Source organism: Enhydra lutris, unplaced genomic scaffold (genome assembly GCF_002288905.1).
Source record: "Enhydra lutris kenyoni isolate GAN:26980312 unplaced genomic scaffold, ASM228890v2 scaffoldscaffold3, whole genome shotgun sequence".
Lineage (NCBI taxonomy): Eukaryota > Metazoa > Chordata > Mammalia > Carnivora > Mustelidae > Enhydra > Enhydra lutris.
In genome coordinates this window covers 66382466-66402944 of record NW_019154087.1, presented here as the reverse complement: position 1 = coordinate 66402944, position 20479 = coordinate 66382466, and the positions used below count along the sequence as shown (strand labels likewise).

Sequence of the window (20479 nt, the reverse complement as noted above, 5' to 3'; positions counted from 1 at the left end):
GCATTTAGAGAGTATGAGGAAAAAAAGAATACTTAAGGAACACCGCATAGTCATGGGTCAGAGAAGGAACCCAAGACGATGTGGTATAAAGGAATCTAGAAGAGGGGCAGTTCCAAAGAAGAGAAAGTCATACCATACCTATGTCAATCAACTGCTCTAGCAAGTTCAGGCAGGAAGAAGACCAAGGAAAAAACCACTGGGTGAAGATTTGGGAGGCAAGAAGCTAGAGAGTAGCCAGTCTGGACAGGTTGTACTTCTTACAAGAACCCTATGAGATAATATTTCTCCATTTTACATGAACACCTGAAGCCAAGAGGCATGATTTGACTTGTGTTTAAGCTCAGCTAGAAAGCATTAGATGGCAACTCAAATCCAAGGCTGAGTTTGTAGTGCCGACGCTCTCAACATCCATGAACATGAGGAAATGGAGACTCTGTAGGCTGATTTCCTAAGGATGCTGGAGATAAAGAATACAGACACATTTTTATTTTTTAAATATTTTATTTATTTGACAGAGAGACGGTGAGAGAGTACAAGCAGGGGGAGCAGAAGAAGGAGAGGGAGAAGCAGGCTCCCCACTAGGGAGAGAGCCCAATGCGGGGCTCAATCCCAGGACCCTGAGATCATGACCTGAGCGGAAGGCAGACGCTTAACTGACTGAGCCACCCAGGGGCCCCTAGACAGATTTTTAAAGAATAGAGGAAGTTTGAAACTGTAGACAGCAGAAGAGGGGAGCAGGGAGATTGAAGTGTCAGTTTCCGAAGTGCTCATCCAGATTTGAGATGAAGCCATTCTGAAGCAATGCTTCTTGTTTCCTTACCAGCTCCACCATGGACATCTGAAGGGGCACCATCAGCCCAAGAAAGATTTATCCCCTTTGCTGAGAATTCTTGCAGCACCTTGGAAAGTCTCTTAGTGGAAGACATATTATCAGTGTGGAATCTGCATCTGACACTATTTAAAACCATAATAATAAATGGCATTTTGTTTTCCAAGTATTTCATGTACCGTAGCTCACCCAGTGCCTACAAAACTCAGTAGGTGGTTGAGGAGATCGATCTTGTTTATTAGACTCAGGTGCAAATGAGGCTTGGAATCTGGACCTGAGGCTTGGAATACGTTAAGGGTCAACCTGTCATAGTTTGCACAACTAGAAAGTGGCAGAGCTGGGATCTGGCTCTTCATCTCCTGCCTCAAAGACAGAATTATCCTGTGGCAATAGAGTAGGGTGAAAGGAAGGTGGGAAGGGAGGCCAATTCTGCCAGGCGGCCCAGGGACTCCTTTCCCCAGGACTTACACTGTGAGGAGACATGGAAGGACACATTGAATGAGTTGTAGCTAGATCTGTCAGATCTGGGACAGCAAAACGTCAGACCCCTTGGAGAGTTTGGGACCCCAAGTATTACTAATGAAAGAGGAAACTTCCTGTTAGTTTGTAGTTTCTCCCCAGCCCTGCTGGAGGTGCCCTGCCCACTGGTTTGGGTGTTTGTGCAAGGAATAGCAGCAAGTCTAGGGGTTGTCTGAAGCAAAAATGCTTTTCCTCATGTGGGCTAGGAACTAGAAATGAGCCTGGCCACATGGAATACTAGGAATATATATTCTGTTCTTGCCCTAATATCAAGGTAGCAGCTAATAAACCAAATACCCTTCATACTTGAGGCTTGGATTTGAAAGGATGAGTCTTAGAGTCAAGCCTATATGTGTCTGAAGAGTCCTGAAGTGATCATTGCTTCCAAAAATATTGGCTTGGACTTGGAATTCGATATTTGCCTTGCACTTTGTCCATACTCATGGCTTCTGCTGGGATGGGATGCAGTAACGGAAGTGGATGTGGTCGCCCGCCTCAGTGGGCACCACGGCCCTCACGTGCTGAGCTGTCGGGTTTCTGAGCTCAGTCCAGGGTTGGTTTAGGCATGGGAATACCATGTGAATGAAATCACGTTACCTTTCCTCAAAGTCCCTGCTGGTGGAGAGGCTATCCGTCACAGTGCAGAAGTGGATTTATCTGAAAAGAGTGTGTGGAGGCCCCTGAGAGTGAAACCCCGACTTCATAGGAGTGGTTTCCCCCACAGACAGTGGCTTTCTGTCTGCAATGTTTCTCTGTCTGCAGCCCACATTATCATCCTATCAGGGGGAAATTCCAAATGTGATCGGTGAACAGGAGTTTCATATTTTCTATGAGCCCATTCATACTGAATAAACTTGACCCTCTTCTCAACCTGTGCTTTACTGTATAAAAGTAGGCTATAGATGACACGCCTCAGGCAACGTGTGTATGTATTGTGGCTTGTACCTAGCTGTTCTGATACTGATTTTGAATTTTATGCTCAACTAAAGCTTATGATGAGTGGTTGGTATGTGAGGCTCATGCACATGCTTTATACATGTTGTCTCCTTTGATTTCCGTGACAACCCCATGCCACCATTAACCTCATTTTTCAGATAAAGAATCTGAGACACAGATTGAGCGACTTACCAGGTTGTATAATGGGGGTAGTGGTACACTTGGAAGTTTCCAGGACGTCAGCAACCTTAACTCATAATAATTTTCATCTTACAAACTTAAGCTCAACACACTTGTGTTTCCTGATGATACTTTTTTTTTGGAATGAGGGAACCGAGATCTAGAAAGCTTAAAATGTTCTTATCAGCTGTCGTCAGTCTTCTCTTTCAGGGCTTAAAATCCGTTTCTTACCCTTTTTGTAGTATTTAATTCTTTGGATGTGTTAAAAACCACGCATCATTCTTCCAAAGTTTTAGAGTTCTAGAATTCTAGAAATCCAGTCTTTTAAATTGATGATGTTGAATGGTATGTCCCTTTGGTGGACTAGAGCAGATGATTCTTGGTTCTGCCTGCTTATACTTAAAAATAATTTAATAAAATGTGTGTTTTTGACAGAACCTTGAAGTATTATGAATTGTCCTGTATCTTGGAAGGGCATCTTTGTGTACGAAGCTGTTTATTTTTATGTAACCCAGTTATGTGGATAGCCTGGAAAGTACTTACTAGATTTGTTCAGCCATGTAAACAGAGTGTGTATTGTGGATTAGTTATAAATAGATGCAAGGGACACATTATCAATTTTTTGTAACTCACTGATGACCTGAAGCACTATTCACGAGCCTCGTCCTTGCTAATTTTGGGGTCACCTTTATAGCGTATCATTCTTAGCCTTGTTGCTGGGTCATTTCCTCACAAGTTTTTCGTAATCACTTTACCTGCTGTGCTTTTTTCCTTTTATTTTCAAGAGTCTCTCAAGGTTAGTTAATATTTATTATATATAATGATAAAACGTACTTCCAACTATGATTAATATTTATATATGCATACAATTATATGTTTGTTCATTACGTAGCCCAAAGGGGAATTCATCTTTGCAGCACTGGGGGACATGTAGACCTACATTTGTATTTATGCGTGTGTGTATGCTTTATTAATGATGTCATGTGGCAGGCTTTTGATGTAAATTCTGTGAATGTGAGCCTGGATATTAATGACCTTTCATTAAGGTCATTGACCCTGTTGTCAGCTAGCACAAATGCAAATAAATGACTCAGTCCTTCCACAAATATTGATCAATTCCCTCATTCCATGCCAAGCACTCCGCTCGTTACTATATGAGAACTGAATGAATGTTAGTTGATAGACCCATAACATATGGTCATTTATTTCTGTAGAATCATACACTTGGAAAATTCTTTTTAATAATTTTGTGCCTGTTACCATCAGAAGTATTTAGAGTTCCACTTTGAGTCTTACTCTTTTTATACTGTTACATCTCTCTTTTCTACTAACAAATAACCTTTTCTGTCCCTTTTTATTTTTTGTCCTTATCACTTTACAAATCAACCATCAACTTTTTATTTATTTTTATTTTTTAAAAAAATTTATTCATTTATTTGACAGAGAGAGAGATCACAAGTAGGCAGAGAGAGAGGGGGAAGCAGGCTCTCTGCTGAGCAGAGAGGCCAATGTGGGGCTCGATCCCAGGACCCTGAGATCATGACCTGAGTTGAAGGCAGAGGCTCTAACCCACTGAGCCACCCAGGTGCCCCAATCATCAATTTTTCAATCATTTATCCAGTTTATCCATGAATTTATCCAGTTCATTTGTTAAATGTGTACCATGTGCTGAGGATCCTGCAAGTTATTAAGAATCTTGAGTTACCAGGTGTGGAATCTGCTCCTGAAGCCAGAAAGGAAAGGAAAGATAAGGCTTTATGGCTGTGTTGGTCCCAAGTTGCTCTCTCTTTTAATTTTAGTTCTCTTCTAAATTTTACCTGGTCTTCACTTTATTCTACCTTGGTGCTTAAAATACAGTAAGTACACAATGTTTTATGAAATTAATAAGAATTTAAATGTTATATAATTTCTAGTCTGTTATCTTCTCATTTATTTCCCATTTCTCCTTCCTTTCATTCTGGTCTTTGTTGACCTTTCCTCTGTGTGTGCGTGTAATTATCTGTCTTCTCTCTTCTGCTTCCTTTACTCTAAATGCCACTTCCTGTTTTCTTCTTACTCAATACGTTTATTTGCCAGTTGCAGCCACTCCAGCCTTTGCCCCCACCTCTGTTGTTTAAATGAACTTATCCACCCTCTTTGGGTTTCTTTTCCTTCTGCATTTAATTCTTTTATTGTCCCAGAGCATCTTACTTTTTTGCTTCTCCAGCCCACCTACCACGACCTCTGAGTGCCCGCTGGTGTTGGGTAGTTCTGTCAGGTGTTTTATAGAATAGACTAGACTCTAGTTCTGGCAGCATCATCCGGGCTCTGAGAGGAAAGCTGTTGGGCAGAGATGATGATGAAATCTGACTCATTTCCACCTATTAACTTTCTCCTCAAGAAAGATGTGGCTGGTGCTCAGTGGCAGGACTGTGTGAGATTGGAGGAGACAGGTGTGGGTAGGAAGACACATTCGATTTCACCTTGTCCATTTTGCCCAGGGACAGCTGTCAGCAGGTGCTCAGCATGGTGATGGAGAGCACTTACCCTTTCTTTACTACTGATCAGAAACAATCTTATTTATTAAAAGAAAAAAAAAAAACTTTGGGTCTGTAACATTTTGATCAGGTGACAAATTTTTGTCAAAAGTTAGAAAGTCTTGTAGTAATGACATCAGAGAATGTTGATATCCTGAAAAGATTGTAATAACTTGGATATTTTAAGTGCTTAGCTCCTAATTGCAATGTCTGTTTTAGATCAAGTCCAATCTATCTCTGTAGTTCCAAGTTAATTTCAAGTCCTATCACCTTGGCCATGTCTCTTCTTTACTCAACCATTCTCTGCAAGGCACCATGAAAGCTATTAAAAACAAAAACCAAGATTGACCTAGTATCTTTCCATGTCTCTGTGTATTTGGGAAGAGAAGGTAGAACACATGCATGAAAATCATGAGGCTGGATGTGTTTTAGAAAGGTAATGTAGACAGAATATAACATCTCCAGATGGGTTGTGTGTGGAAATTACCTTTAACATGCTTAATTAGGACTATTTACACTGAGTGGGGGAAAAATACAGACATAAATAATCTGATATCAGGTCAAACCTTCAGATTTTTATTGTGGGAATTATGAATAAGAGATTGTGGGCTTGTTTTAAAATGTAATCAGGTGTTAAGAGGAATTAATTATGAGTCCCGTTCAGAGAAAGGGAATATCACTGTTGGCTGATGGTAGGAAAGGTCGGACTTTATCTGGTTTTGAAGGTCTGGATGGGACTTCATTTTGCTCACTGTTGAATCTTGGGCAGCTAGAACAGCACCTGGCATGTATTTGATGAATAAATACTTGACAGATGAGTAATTTGTGAAGAGAAAGGGAGGAACATTTCTGTCAGATGAGACCTCTGCCTCAGGAAGGAATGAATTTAGTTCCTCCGGGTGATAATCTGGGGTCTGCTCTGAAGAAGGTGAATAGTCCACGATAAATGTGGGTAGGTGAGATAGGGCCCATGTTGGTATTTATGCCTTGCCTACTGGAATCTGGAATCGAGACTTGATCTGATGGCTTACTCTTTTTTTTTTTTTGATGGCTTACTCTTAAATGGGGATGGAAGAGAACTTAGATAATCAAACTTGTTTGAAAAACAAAAAAATTGATGATGTTCAGAATGAATTATGGTCATGTGTGCTTCCCTGCAAGGATGTCTTAATACATGAGTGTGTATAAAATTGAAGACTGTGTTGAAGGAGCAGAGATTAGTCTGAAGTTTGAAGAAATTGTGCACACTGACCTATTGAATTTGCAAAGTGACAAAGAGGAAGTAGAGAAAATTTCAAAATTCTAATACTTGGCGATTAGACATAGTGACTCCTTTGGCTGAAAGGGGAAAATGTGGAAGAGAAGCCAGAGAGACTGTGTGATAAACCCACTCATGGCACTTGGCATATAGATTGGTTTATATTCTTCAAATTGTATTTATTTGTTGTCTCTTATAAGATGTGTGTGTTCATAAATACAAAGTATGTTCCAATTTTCTTAATTCAGAGCTTTTAAGGACATTGTAACAAAACCCAAAATCCTACATGACTTGAGAGTGTGTGTGTGTGCGTGTGTGTATGTGTGTGTGTGTTTGTGTGTGTTTCACAGGCTGTTTCCAAGCTGCTTTGATATAAGGTTTATTTAAATTTCACCTTAAAAAAGTAGAAACTGTTGAGTCGCATCAATTCCCCCTTGTACCTTTCATTATGCATTAGCAATTAACTCAGCTTCTCTCAGGTTGATGAATTTGAACTTGATCAATTATCTGATAGTAATTATCAGCACAGAGTGATGATTATTGCTGAAGTAACATTCTTATTTCATTTCTCTATGTATCTCAGGCCCTTCTCAAAGACACACGTTTGTTTGACTGCAGAATATGACTTACTCTTTTGGCTTCTGGCACTGAGGTCAAATTATTTTAGGTTTCTTAAATAGAGGAGTATTGAGGAAGCAAATCCTCTGGTATTTTAAACTCTCTGGACATGGCCTTCTGGCCTCTAGGAGAAGGAAGGAATGAGGCCCAGTCTTTTCTCTTGTAGCAGGCTCAAACTCTGATCTTTGTGTTTCTGGACAATTTCCTTTCCTTTTTATCAACTCCTGGCAGGGTTGACCTGAATTTTTCTCTCTCTCTTGGAGTCTATGAGCTTCCCCATCAGGAAGATGCCTCTCTGCTGCTTTGATTCTTTAGCGTTCAAAGCACCTTTAGAACAGATATGTGTAGACTGAAAGGCTAGCCTTTGCTCTTCTGGTTCTTTGAGCTCTTCGGAGATAATTGAGAGAGAAGGTGTATGTGTTTGCTTGGACTGCTGTAGTGAAGTACCACAGACTGGGTGACTTAAACAATAGACGTTTATTTTCTCAGAATTCTTGGGGCTAGAAATCGGAGGTCCGTGTGTCAGCAGGCTTGGTTTCTTCTGAGGGCCCCCTCTTCTTGGTTTGTGGATGACTTATCTTCTTCCTGTGTCTTCACATCGTCTTCTCCTCTGTGTGTGTGTATGTCCCAACTTCTTATAGGAACATTGGTCCTATTGGTTTAGGGTCTACCCTAATGACCTAATTTTAACTTAATTACCTCTTTTAAAGACTTTATTTCCAAACAGTGAAATTCTGAGGTAGTGAGGGTTATAGAATTTGGGGGGATGCAGAATTTTGCCTATAATAGACAAGTAGGACATTTGAGAAGCTTGAAAGATGATTAAGGAGAAATATATGAAAGGCAAAATAGAGAAAAGGTAAATAAAGACTTGTTTTCTTACAAGGAATAATAAAAGCGTGTATGTGTGCCGTGTGTTAGAACTGACAGTATGTGTGTTAATATTGTCACAATATCCTCCCACCGTAACACAAGGTGCAAGATGTTATCCTTGATCTCAGATACCTTATCAAGACTCAGAGCTAAGTCTCCCGTCTTGCCCAAGGCCTCAGAGCTCAGGAGTGACTGAGCCTTGACTGGAATCCAGCCCTTCAGAATCTGTCTGGTATTCTATTCATCACCCATGCAGGGAGACAAAAAGAAAGTAAGCTCACTTGGGCAAATTCCATGGCTTTTTGGGTGGTGTTTTGTTTTGGAAACTTGGAGGATTACAGGCATTATCTTCCTTTGCGCCAGTTGTGTTCTTCTTAGTGTTAACATTGGTGGTGCAGACCGCAAACACAGGGAGCAAGCTATAATTCTTTTGAGAAATAAAGATGAGTCTTGTTTTTTTTTGAAAGTCATTTTATTATGCAAGGTTTCAAGCATAAAAACAGTAGAGAGTGGTACAGTCAACTCTTGTATTCCTAGTACTCAGGCTCAACAGTTATAAAGGTTTTACTAAAATTCCTTCATCTGTCCCTTCTTTGCTCTTAAAGGAAATCTCAGATAGGTTCCTTTCACGCTTTTCAGTATGTACCTTAAAAAAATAGGGACATTTTCTGAGCTAATCTTCATGTCACTCAGACTTTCCTGATTAGCTCAAAAATGCCCTTTTACAAGTTGGTTTATTCAAATCAGAATCCAAATGTGTCATGTATTCAGTATACTAAATTATGTCGGACAGTATATTTTCTTGCCTTTACTTCTTGTCTGTTGTGCAAAGAGGTACTTTGTTTCCCCTGGCTCTGCAGAAAGAGAATGCTGTGACTTGATTCATTTCGATGTATACTTTGTAGTAATGTTCCTTGGAAGTTTCTGAGCTCCTCACTGGACAGAGCATATAACAGCTCTTAAAAACAAAAACAAAAACAGTTCTGCCTTAGTTTTGAATGCATTTCCATGGTCTTAAAGAATCATGCAGATAATGATTTCTTTCTGTATACTAATTAACACCATGCTATTCTTAAAAGGCTAAAACTTCTCAAGAAAAACGTCCAGAATATGTAAACATAATAAACATGAAAGTTACAATGCATCTTTACAGAATGCATTGGTACACATGAGTACTACTTAAGGAACTTCTTTCATTAACATTGACTCATTACATTTTGTCCACATGGAACATTGTTTTTATAAGATTATTTTCCAACCATAACTCATGAATACCAAGCTGCTAAAACAAGTTGGTAAACACTTGCTTTTGTCAAACATTATTTTTATAGTCAACAGGAATGCTGCTAATGTGAGTTAGCAAAGATTCTGAATGCAATTGTTTGTTGCCAGCTTTTAAACTATGACAGTCTTGTATTTTGCTAACAACTTTGTCTCTCCCGATAGGTATAAATGACCAAGGATTGTACAGAGTTGTGGGGGTGAGTTCAAAGGTCCAGAGACTTCTCAGTATGTTGATGGGTATGCCTCTTTTCTAATCATTTTCCATGCATTATTTATTTATGTTCATTGACTTCATCACTTAATTTTTCATAGTAACGTACAGCATACTTGTGAATCCATTCTGTTCTTGTCCTGCCTGGATGAGCTTTCTCCTGAGCAGAGATAGCTGATGAGGAGAAGTAGATGAGTGTTCAACTCGGCACAGATTATCCACTCCCTCTTTACTGACTAAGAAATGGTGTGGGGAGAGGGGTGTGGAAAAAGAATGCAGGCTCATGGCTGAATGTCTTCTTGCGCTTGCTTCTCAGAGGAGAGTAGCAGGCAGGCCTCTCCGATTTGCAGGGTTTCCAAATTGCCTGTCCAGAGTCTTGACAGTACATTTGGTTGGACAAGACCACTGGGACTCACTCATTTTTATGTTGCTTCCAAAACTGTCACTTGACAGCAAGGATCTGATTCTCTGGGATTCATTGGTATTCACAGTGGCTTGTTTGTAGTTTGCACCAGGCTCTTCTCCAGAACCATGCCTGCTCCATCTGTGCTGATAACACAGTGTTCTTTGGCATCGCAGGCTAGAGGAAGCCAGAAAGTGAATTCATTTCATTACCCCAGACATTACGTGAATGACAAAGCGCTTTTACATTACACTCTGCTGTCATTTCAGCGCCACCTGTAAGGGGCCCCACTTCTCTCCCCACCCCAAAGCAGGCTGCCTCTTGAGGAGTGATGATAAGTCATCAGGCTTGAGGGCCTGCTTGTCAAACCAATCTGTCATTTTGACCTTGCTAAATATTAATTAACTTGATATCTCACTTTAATTAATCAATATTAACAATGCCCTTAGGTATGCTGTCAATGCATCTAAACCTGTCTGCATCTTAAAGCATTGTAGGGAAGACCCAGTTTTTGGAAGCATAAACCAAGATGAATCAAATCAGCAGACATGTTGCAGATAGGATTGCTTGTTTGGCTGTATTTGAATTAAAGATTTAATAAGCAATAACCTTTTTTTAGCTATTAACCGCAGGAAAAAAAATTGCCCGTCATCAGTTGGAGAGCTGTCTTAGAATACATTCGCTTTCATGAGCTGTTTTCATTTTCTGCCTTTCTGGTTTAACTTGGGTGTGTAATTTTGGCAGTCAGATTTTCCTTTTTACCATTAGTGGGCTCCAAATTAAATAGACTCAGGTTGCCAGTGGTTCAGTAGCAGCTGGAAGAATTATTGGGACTCCAGCATCTGCTTTTAGTTAATTTTAAAATTAGAAACACTTCTCTCATTTCCAAGATGGCGTAATAATGATTAGAATTGGAAGACTGTTGGTATCAGAAGGGGTATTTTGGCTGAAAGGCACACTTTGGCAGTAAATTGGTCACAAGGATCCTAGCATTATTTTTATTATCTTGTTCATGTTCAAGGGAAGTTCAAACAAGGGTGTCTCTGTGGTCACGCTGAAGTGTTAAGCTGTCTCAAAAGTTGTTCTTAATCTCATAAAATCCCACTTGATCTGCATCCCTGAACTAAGGTGGTAGTTTCCTCTGCTCATGGGAAATGTCTCAAGATAATCCTGAACTGGCAAGGTGTTTTAAAATACCTAAACCCTCAAAAATTCATGACCTGGAAAATGGTTTTCACTTTCCATGAGACTCAAGAGCAGAGAAGTCGGGGATACAAGCATGATACAACCCGATTTCAGCTACTCACAAAGGAAATGCTGTGTTTTCCCAAGAAGTAATTCTTTAGGAAGTTGAAGAATTGATGAGAGGGAGAGATAATGACTTATTATCTCCTTATGGGGGGTTGGGTGGGCGCTACAGAGTAGAAATTTTTTTTTACTTAATCCATAAATAATTCCTAGTATGAATTTAAAACTGCCAGTCACAAACCTTGCATTTTTATTAGGATTAATACCACTTTCTTGTTGCTTTGTTACCAACTCAAACTTTAAGCTCTTAACAGAATAGACTTATTCACTGTATCCTAATTTAAAATTCCCTTAAGAAATCTCTTTCCATCAAAAGAAAAAAATCTATCTTGATTCACTAAGTGTTCAAAACATGTAATTTATACCTCTTCCACAAAAAGGGATTTTAGAGTTTCTGCATATTTGTGTATACCCTGTCCCCTGGACATTCTTTGTTTCCATCTTTGCTCACCTCCCTATGTTGTTCTAGGGTTCTGTATCTTAAAGAGAAAAAGAAAAAATTGGATGAGTTCACCAGAGTTTTAGCTTTGCTCTTTTTTTTTTTGATTTATTTATTTATTTTTATTTATTTGACAGATAGATCACAAGTAGGCAGAGAGGCAGGCAGAGAGAGAGAGAGGAGGAGGAGGCAGGCTCCCTGCTGAGCAGAGAGCCCTATGCGGGACTCGATCCCAGGACCCTGAGATCATGACCCGAGCCGAAGGCAGAGGCTTTAACCACTGAGCCACCCAGGCGCCCCAGCTTTGCTCTTTTTTTTTTTTTTTTTCCAGCTTTGCTCTTTTAAACCAATCCATAATTCCTCCCCTCTAGAGGAGTTAGTTCTAATGATTTTACTGCCCGTTGTGGTACTAGGCAGTTATTATTTATTTTTTAGGTTACCATTTCTCTAGGTAGTGCTTATTTCAAATTTGAATTTTTCAAAGTACAATTTCTGTGTAATGCTTTTGCTCTTTGTAGAGATGAGAAATTAATTTTTTAGTATCTGAGGAAAAATTCCAAGATATTTACTATTTTTTGACAACTTCCATTTACTTGGTTTCTTTAGTTCTGGAGAGCTAATTATTTACTTGGATGTTTTTCTGTTATTGCCAGTTTCTATGTAACATATTTGTATATTGTTTGAAATGTTTTAAGTATATAAGTATGCTTGTGTAAATGTGATAATTTCTAAAGAAAGGATGCATGCTTAGTATCTTGCATGTTTTCTTCACCTGTCTTGTTTTTTTTGGTGTGTTTTCACTCCTTGTATTGAAGATTAAAATAAGAAGTGTTTCTTTCCATTCTTTTCCTCTCCCATCTTCTCTCCACACCCCCTTTTCTCCACCCCATTCTTCACTGCCAACCAGAAATCCTAATGACAGTGGACCATACAAAGTCCTCTAAATAGGCCTGTCATCTCTACTCCTCCCAGTCAGGTCATGGTGATGGGTGTTGTTTGTCTTCTCAGTCGTCTTCCATTCTGGGAGCAGAAGGTAGAGGTCTGCTACATTTCCTGGACCAACCTCCTTAAGTTTAAAAAAAAAACAAAAAACAACCCAAGTGAACAATTGTCTTCGTTCCCTTTCCAGGTGTTTTTCTTTCCTTCCCCTTTTGCTCTAACAGGGCATGCACAGACATAGTTTTGTAAAAGTTGTTTGTTTAAATAGAAACTTGGAGCACTTGGGGAGGGAAGGGAGAAATATCAGATGAGGTGTCTTTGGGTGAGTCATGGATTTTTAGTAAATGGGGTAAGAATATAACAGATTAATTACAATAGCTATTGGTAGGTTAGAACTGAGATGCGTTAGAATTGTCAGTATTCTTCCCACCTCCCCACTGAAGAATGAAAACATCAGAGCAGGGTGGGGAAATGGTGAGAAAAATGTGGTGGTAGCTTATGTGTGTTGGTGAATTTGGTGGTTATTTCTAAATTTAACTTGCAAAACAGGCTGGATGATTTTATCTTTAGACACAGAAGCATAGAAAAAAAGAAATAAAACTAGAAGTTTTACTGTATAAAATATTACCTTGTTTATTTGTAGGACAACTTTTTTATATAGATTGGAGGGAAAAAGTAATGTAGGTGAAAAAATTCTGATTTTGATTATAAAGAATGTCCTTAAAATTCATTCAATCAGCATGCTCCGTCAAGTACTTTAAAGTGGGGCCCAAGTCAATATTCAGAAGGGTGTCTGCACTTTGTATTTAGGTGGGGTCAGAAATTTCCAGTTTCAAATAAAAGAACACTGGTTACATAATTATGAAACATTAGCCCAAATAAAAAGTCAACTATTTGTATCTGTGCTTGTTAGTTTAGAGTTTTAACTAATCCTTAAGGGTGTTGTCCCTTGGTCAGAAAGGAAGCAAAATTCCTTCCTTGTTTAAAGTAGAACATATATTCTGATCTGAACACTCAGGTGCATTTTTAAGTTTGAATCCCAAATAAGTTATTAGCAAATGTACCTGGTCCCAGTGCCTCCACTGATTGTAAAGAACTGCTAGGGATGATTGAGTTATTTGAAAACAGTGAAAATTTAATAGAGGATTAGTACCATGGGTACTGTGTAGTCATTAGCTTCTGATATGACAGCTACTTTTTATCCTGTGAATTCAAAGGATGGCTTGTTTTTCCATAGAAAGAATATTATCCTCAAAATATAGACTGATTATTTGATAGAAAGATGAAAATAAAAGATTTCCTTTAGAAGCCTCCTGATTTTAAAATGCTGATTTTCCAGTAGCAAGTTGATTGAAAATGTTATCTGACTTGTATGTTAAAATGAGATTTAAATAATTGATTTAATGAGAGAGAGAATATTCAGTTACTGAAGTAATTGGTTGGCAAAGCCTTTAGAACAGAATTATTTAGTCCTAGTTATAAAGGATTGCACCTTTAATCAGGGTGCTTAATTTGATTTCTTGAATGTATCTGCGGCTTGTCTGACAAGCTCAGTAACAAATGAGGTCTGAATTGTAGGAACTGATGAAAATGTAATCAGTGTCAATTGCCATTGTTGTAGTTTATTGCATGTTGCTGTCAGTTGCTGTAATCAAGAACTGTTGAAGTGCTTTAAAAAGTCTCCAGACTTTGGAGTAATTGACTTCCTATGTATGATGTTATGGCTGTGGGAGAATCATCACTTCCTGTTTTACTTTGTTTTCAGAAAGTTTGAGAATAACGTTGAGTTGCCATCTATCCTTCCTTCTGCCCAAGCCCAGAGCTTTATCAGTGGTGTGTCTGCCTGAACGCAGGGGTCCCATTCTGACAGGCTTTTCTTTTCAGTGCCTTTCAGGAGGAAATAACTAACAAGATGTTTCCTCCCTTATATAGACAAATACAGTGTAAGGGAGGGAAAAAAGAAGGCTGAAGCAACTCGTTTTCTTAGGTCTTAGTTGAAACATCATTCCGGAGCGAGGGAGAAATAAAATCTCTTCTAGGAATGTCTGATTTTTTTCCTTTGGATGATGGGAGTGTAGAAAACCAGGCAAGTTCTGTTGATTGTTTAATATCACTCATCATAACCCATTTGCTGCCCCCTCCCTTTGAGTAGGAACCACCTCTGAACGCTTATACTTCTAGTGACTCAGCTGTGGTAATTGCCTACTCATTTAAACAATTTATGTGAGTCTGTACACATTCCTGATGTGCTTTGCCGCTCTTCAGAGTTCTGTGAGAGCGTTTACTTGATTTCCATGGTGCAGACGAAAACCTGAAATTCAGACAGGTTTGGAACTGACTTGGTTTGGGTGATGTAGAGAGCTACTCGGGGTGGTGGCGGGATTTAAGCCCAGGTTTGTGATAACATGCCACCCCACCCCACCCCCGCCATGCCAAGCCAACAGCCGGGTGTAGTAGCCCAGCCTTAGAAGGATTAAAGGTACTACCCTGGGCAGAGTACTGGCCTTTCCCTTTTGCACCATTCTCTCCTTTTATTTCAACCACGGCTAACTTTTTCCTTTTCAGACTTTATTACCTCCCTACCCCTCCCATTTGTTTGTTTGTTTGTTTGTTTAAGCCCCACATTTTTTTCTGTCTAGTTTTTTAGCTATCTGAAAGGGCATTTGGAAGAAGCACATCATTAACACTTTTAGGACAAAGAAAACCGGTTTCATTCAGAATGAATGTCAGAAGTTTTGCATAGAGGCTTCTGATGAGTATTTCTTAGATGAGCGTATTAACTGTGAGGTTAACGTGAACGTTGAGTTTTACTTTGGTGGATCATGCGCTAATCTTCAGAAAGGTGATAATGTTGAGTACAGATCTTAGAAGCATGGGACCAAACCTACTCTCCTTTTCTTCCCACTGACCTGTTGCCATTTTGCCATTAACAGTGCTGTTTCCCTTGTCATAACAAGTGTGATGACCGTAATGCCACCCAAGACACAGTAAAATATGTAGACACTGCCAATGCCACACACTCAAAGCCATGGCTGCTGAGTATTGTCTTTAATAATAGTATAATAATAGTAATAAGTATCCACATCGTGGTCATCATGGCTATGTACGCTTTGAGTTGTGGATACTGAAATGCCCCACTCTGTCCAGGTCTTCCCTTCTCCCAGCCCCATCTTGTCCTGTTCCTTTGAGCTCCACTACAGATCTTCTGAAGTTGCTTAGGAATGTCTAATAATAGAACACAGCTTAACCCAGAAGAAACTGTGTATGTTTTCATAAGAAATCCCAGAATTAATTATTTGTGGTTGGCCATTTAAAAGTGGAAGCTTTGTGAGCCATTCGGGGGTGGGGGTGGGGCGTTGAATGTTCTGGTTTCTAATTATTGGTTTTGTTTGTTTGTTTTGCTTGCTTGTTCACTAGACGTAAAAACCTGCAATGAGGTGGACCTGGAGAATTCCATAGATTGGGAAGTGAAGACAATAACAAGTGCCCTAAAACAGTACTTGAGGTAAGCTCCTCTCAGTGACAGAAGGGAAGCGTGCGCTCCTGGGCATCTAACACACGGCAGATGCAGACTCTGCCTGGAGAGATCAGTCATTGAGTTAAACCTTATGAAAAAGGGGGACATTTATGTGGGATCTGTGTCTTCAAAAGTGTGCCAAGTAGTAGCTGCATGTAAGTTGCAACACAATTGGAATAGACTTGGTTTTTGAAATGGTGTCTATGGTAGACATGAGTTTTAGGAGATAACTGTTAGGAAACAGTGAGGAAGAAGGCTATTTCCTGAATTCATTTAATCTTTTAGGCAAAAAAGAAGATTTTCTTTTTCATTTAAATTTAAACCATTGAACTTAGAGGCTTCTAACGATAACACGTAAATATAAAGTTATTCAAAAAAAGAGGTTCACTTGAGATTTTAAGCTCAACTCAAGTCTTATATTTATTATGGAAGATATTTAGGACCAGGGTTAGACAAGGGTTCAGCATCTCTATAGGTCATTACCCTTTTTATAAAAAAGAAAGGAATTTAATGACAAAAAGCTTGAGATTAGATGAAGAACAATACCACGAGAGGGGAAAAAAGAAGTGAGTAAAAGAATGGAAAAAAGACCATGAGTGTAATTCCTCTGCTGTGGTGCACGGGAGGACTTTGATCTTTGTGTGGCAGACAAATGGCAGTGCTCCCTCAGGACTGACTCTTGGTCACCAGCACATAGAATTGTGTTTCAGGTATCTATTATTTGGGTTTGAATGAACACATGAAATAAACTGCTATTACCTATTTCATATTTTATGCAATCCTTCTATTTGAAAAATTCCAAGTCGGTAACCCATGGAGGTTAGTATACTGAATCCCCATGGCCCCATTACCCTGCGTCTACAGTTACCAACGTCCTACCCTTCTTGTTTCTTCAATCTCCCTACCTGCTACTTCTTTTGGATACTTTTTGAAGGATTTTCTAAAACGTCATATTGCTGCCCCCATAGGTTTGTAAGTATATGCCTACAAAAAGATAAGGACTTAAAAAAGACAATATAAAAGATAAAAAGAATACCATGATCATACCCAACAGAATTAATATCATCCAGTACTGAGTCCATGTTTGATGTTTTACTGGTTTTGTTTTTCAAAAGGTCTTTTCATATTTATTTAAATTCCTACAGGGCTTGAATAATGTCAACACATTTTATTTGATTGATATCTTTTAAGTCACTTTTAATCTGCACAGTCACCTGCCTCTGCACAGCTTTCTTCTCCCTCAGCATTGTTGTATGTTTCTTTATAAACCTGGCTCCTTTTCTTTTTTTATTCTTATTTTCTTAAGGATTTGTTTATTTATTTTAGAGAGGGGGCGAGGGGCGGGGCAGAAGGAAAGGGAGAGAGAGAGAGTCTTTTTTTTTTTTTTTTAAAGATTTTATTTATTTATTTGACAGAGAGAGATCACAAGTAGACAGAGAGGCAGGCAGAGAGAGAGAGAGAGAGAGAGAGAGAGAGAGAGAGGGAAGCAGGCTCCCTGCTGAGCAGAGAGCCCGATGCGGGACTCGATCCCAGGACCCTGAGATCATGACCTGAGCCAAGGCAGCGGCTTAACCCACTGAGCCACCCAGGCGCCCGAGAGAGAGAGTCTTAAGCAGACACCGCATTGAGAATGGAACCCAGTGTGGCACTTGGTCTCACAACCTCGAGATCCTGACCTGAACTGAAACCAAGAGTCTGATGGTCAACTGACCGTACCCCCCAGGTCCCAACCTGGGTCATTTTTAAGTAGAAATGGCAGATTGTGTCATGGTGTCATTTAATGTGTTTCTCTAGCCATCAGATTTCCTGTAAACAGTTAAATCTATGGAATTCATTAGATTCAGAGAATGTTTTTAAAATATTGATTTATTCCAAGAATACATCATGGTGGTAACATATTAGAAAGCCTGTTACCTGGTTGTCCCACTTTTTTGTCCCCCCCCATTTATTTATTTTAGAGAGGGAGAGAGTGAGAAAGAGTGCTAGTGTGAGGAGGGGCAAAGAGAGAATCTCAAGCAGACTCCCCACTGAACATGGAGCCCAACATGGGGCTTAACCTCACAACCCTGAGATCATGACCTGAGCTAAAATCAAGAGTCGGACACCCCAACCGACTGAGCCAACCCAGTGCCCCTGGTTGTTCCACTTTTTAATGAGATTTAAATTTGTCAATGGATAGATGTGTATTACCTATTTTTGAATATTTTATTTAAATAAGTTATTTTTAACCACTGCTTAAAATTTTTTTTCTTAAACTGTGAAGTACATTATTATTGTCCCTAGTTGATAAAGGGATAAAATTAATGCTTAATCTATGTGTTAATGTCTCCCTATCTGCCACTGATAGCGAATAGCTGGTTTGGATGAGAATTATGGACAAAATGAATCTTCTTATCTCCCACCTGGGGATTAGAATGTAAGCTTCCGGAGGACAGGCATCTTATGTGTCTTATTCATTGTAGTATCTCCAGCATCTAGAGCTGTACCTGTCACCAGGATATGAGGCTTCTTGACTGGGGAGATTTTGCTTCCCCTAGGAGATACCTGGCAATGTCTGGAAATATTGTTGGTTGCCACGATTGCTGGAAAGGGGGTGCTACTGGTCTGCAATAGAGGAGGAGGCCAGTGATGGGCTTCTAAACATCCTACAGTGTGGGAAGCAACCTACCATTGTCTCTAAAGGTACAGAATGTTAGTACTGCTGAGATTGAGAAAGCCTGTAAGAGATGGATAAAGGAAAGGATGGGAGAGGGATATAAAAATACAGTGAGCTGCACATGTTACTTGACGAGCAAAGGGTGCTGGCACTCCAGGAGGTGGCTTTAAACCTGTTTTATTCTTTGGTAAATTTATGGCTAAAACAGTTAAAGGGATTGACCAAGGGGACTCAGTTATTGGTGGGAAACTAAAGGCAAAAATCCAGTTGTTTTATAAAAAATTGTATGAGTGTTTTTTTTTTTCTTTTTCTTTCTTTCTTTCTTTCTTTCTCTTTCTTTTATTTTTTACCCTGTTCCACGTGGTTCTTTTTTTCTGGTGGGGTAAGTAGTTTGATAAACTTAGAGGATCTTTTTATTGAGCACCACACATAAAATTTCTTTTTGGTTCTTGATGCTTTCTGAAGCTAGTCCCTTACTGTTCCTGGTCTTATGTTGCTTTTTCTGCCTTTTTCTCTCGTTACATTGCTTTATCCTTTTGGATTCTGCTTTGAAGCAAACATGCCTACAGAACAACACTATGAGATGCTATTATTATATAACTTCCCTCCTAACAATATACACAGTCTGCCTGAATGTGATAAAGTGATTATCATAAAATGGCAGATGCCTTGGGAGATTTTGAAAGTTAGGTTGCTGTTCTTTCCCCTTGTTATTTTTAGCAACTAAAAATGCAGTAATTAGGATTTAAATAATACTTTCTCTGGTGATGCACCAAAGGGGAGAAGATGGAGATTTTATTTTGGCTGTCTGGTTCTGGCCTGAGCCCGTGCATTTCTTTCAGCACAGGAGGTAATACGGTGTGATGGTCAAGAGCATGGTGGGAGCCAGCCTGTGTGGGTTGGAATCCCAGCTTTGTCACCTAAGGTACCCGAGCACAAAGTTGAATATAGCTTTTCTCACCAAAAAAAGCTGTTGCTCTTGAATTCTTGTCACTGCAAATAACCCAGCCATCTTATTGGTTGGAAGATTGGAGATGTTAGAAGGGAAGTAGCCAAACCCCTAAAACACTAAGAGAAGGATAAAGATGTGCAGCAGATGCATGTTTGGCATCTTCGTATTTCTTCTACTGACCTGAGACAGAAATTCCTTAGTTTAGTGTTTTAGAGGGCTGAATACCAGCTCCCTGATGGGTCACCTGCCTATTCAGACCGTAATTTGATTTCCAGCAATGTGTGCATTGCAACGGTTTCCCATTGTGAGGGGACAAATGAGCGGTTTTGTGAGGTTTTTCGTGAACTGATTTGACCTAGAGGAAACTTTTAAAGCCTGGAAATTGGAGTGGAACTTTTCGGGAAGAAAGTGCCAGCTTAGATAAATATTGTGATTTATCTTCATAGACAGATCCCAAAGGGTGGCAAAGGGAGGTAGCTTTAAACCTGTTGGGTGGCAAGTTGAGAGATACAGTGATTTGGTATGATACATTTTGTATGGAGAATTTGTCATGTTTATTACTGCTTCCCTACCATCAACAATATTTAATACTTATTATTTATGCTGTATTGACTATCAGACATATGACAATAGTAGAACTAGCTCATAGAAGGTATTTTGATGCAAATTCATTTTTATTGGAAAAGAAATTCTCCCTCTAGCTTTTCTAAGTATTCTCTTCCACCACCCCCCCCCCCCCATTTTCTTTTCAGGACTATTTAGCTTGCCTTCTATGCCAAGTCATCATTTTCCTTCCTTGCCATTTTTCACATATTTTGAAACAAAACCTGAAGGTTTACTTCTTTTTATTTAGGCTATGGTATAATTGATTTTATTTTTCTTCTTTAAATGAGAGTGTAGGAGATGAAGGGGAGGGAGAGAGGAGATAAGAAAGAGCTTTTCTTCACTAGGGCTTTAAGTTTTGATTGATGTGCCTGTTGTCAGTGTGTGTGTGTGCGCGCACGTGCATGTAAATATGCAGTGGTATCCTAAGTTGTATGT

At 39.4% G+C, this 20479-nt stretch overlaps 1 protein-coding gene across 1 annotated transcript in view; it reads left to right on the top strand.

The window, feature by feature from the left end:
* LOC111154278 (Rho GTPase activating protein 10) overlaps positions 1-20479 on the top strand; it is a 317626-nt gene that overhangs the window by 176251 nt on the left and 120896 nt on the right. Inside the window, exons 14-15 of the mRNA XM_022513786.1 lie at positions 9176-9250; positions 15731-15818. Of these exons, the coding sequence (XP_022369494.1) occupies positions 9176-9250; positions 15731-15818 (163 nt within the window). The remainder of the gene's footprint in view (positions 1-9175; positions 9251-15730; positions 15819-20479) is intronic.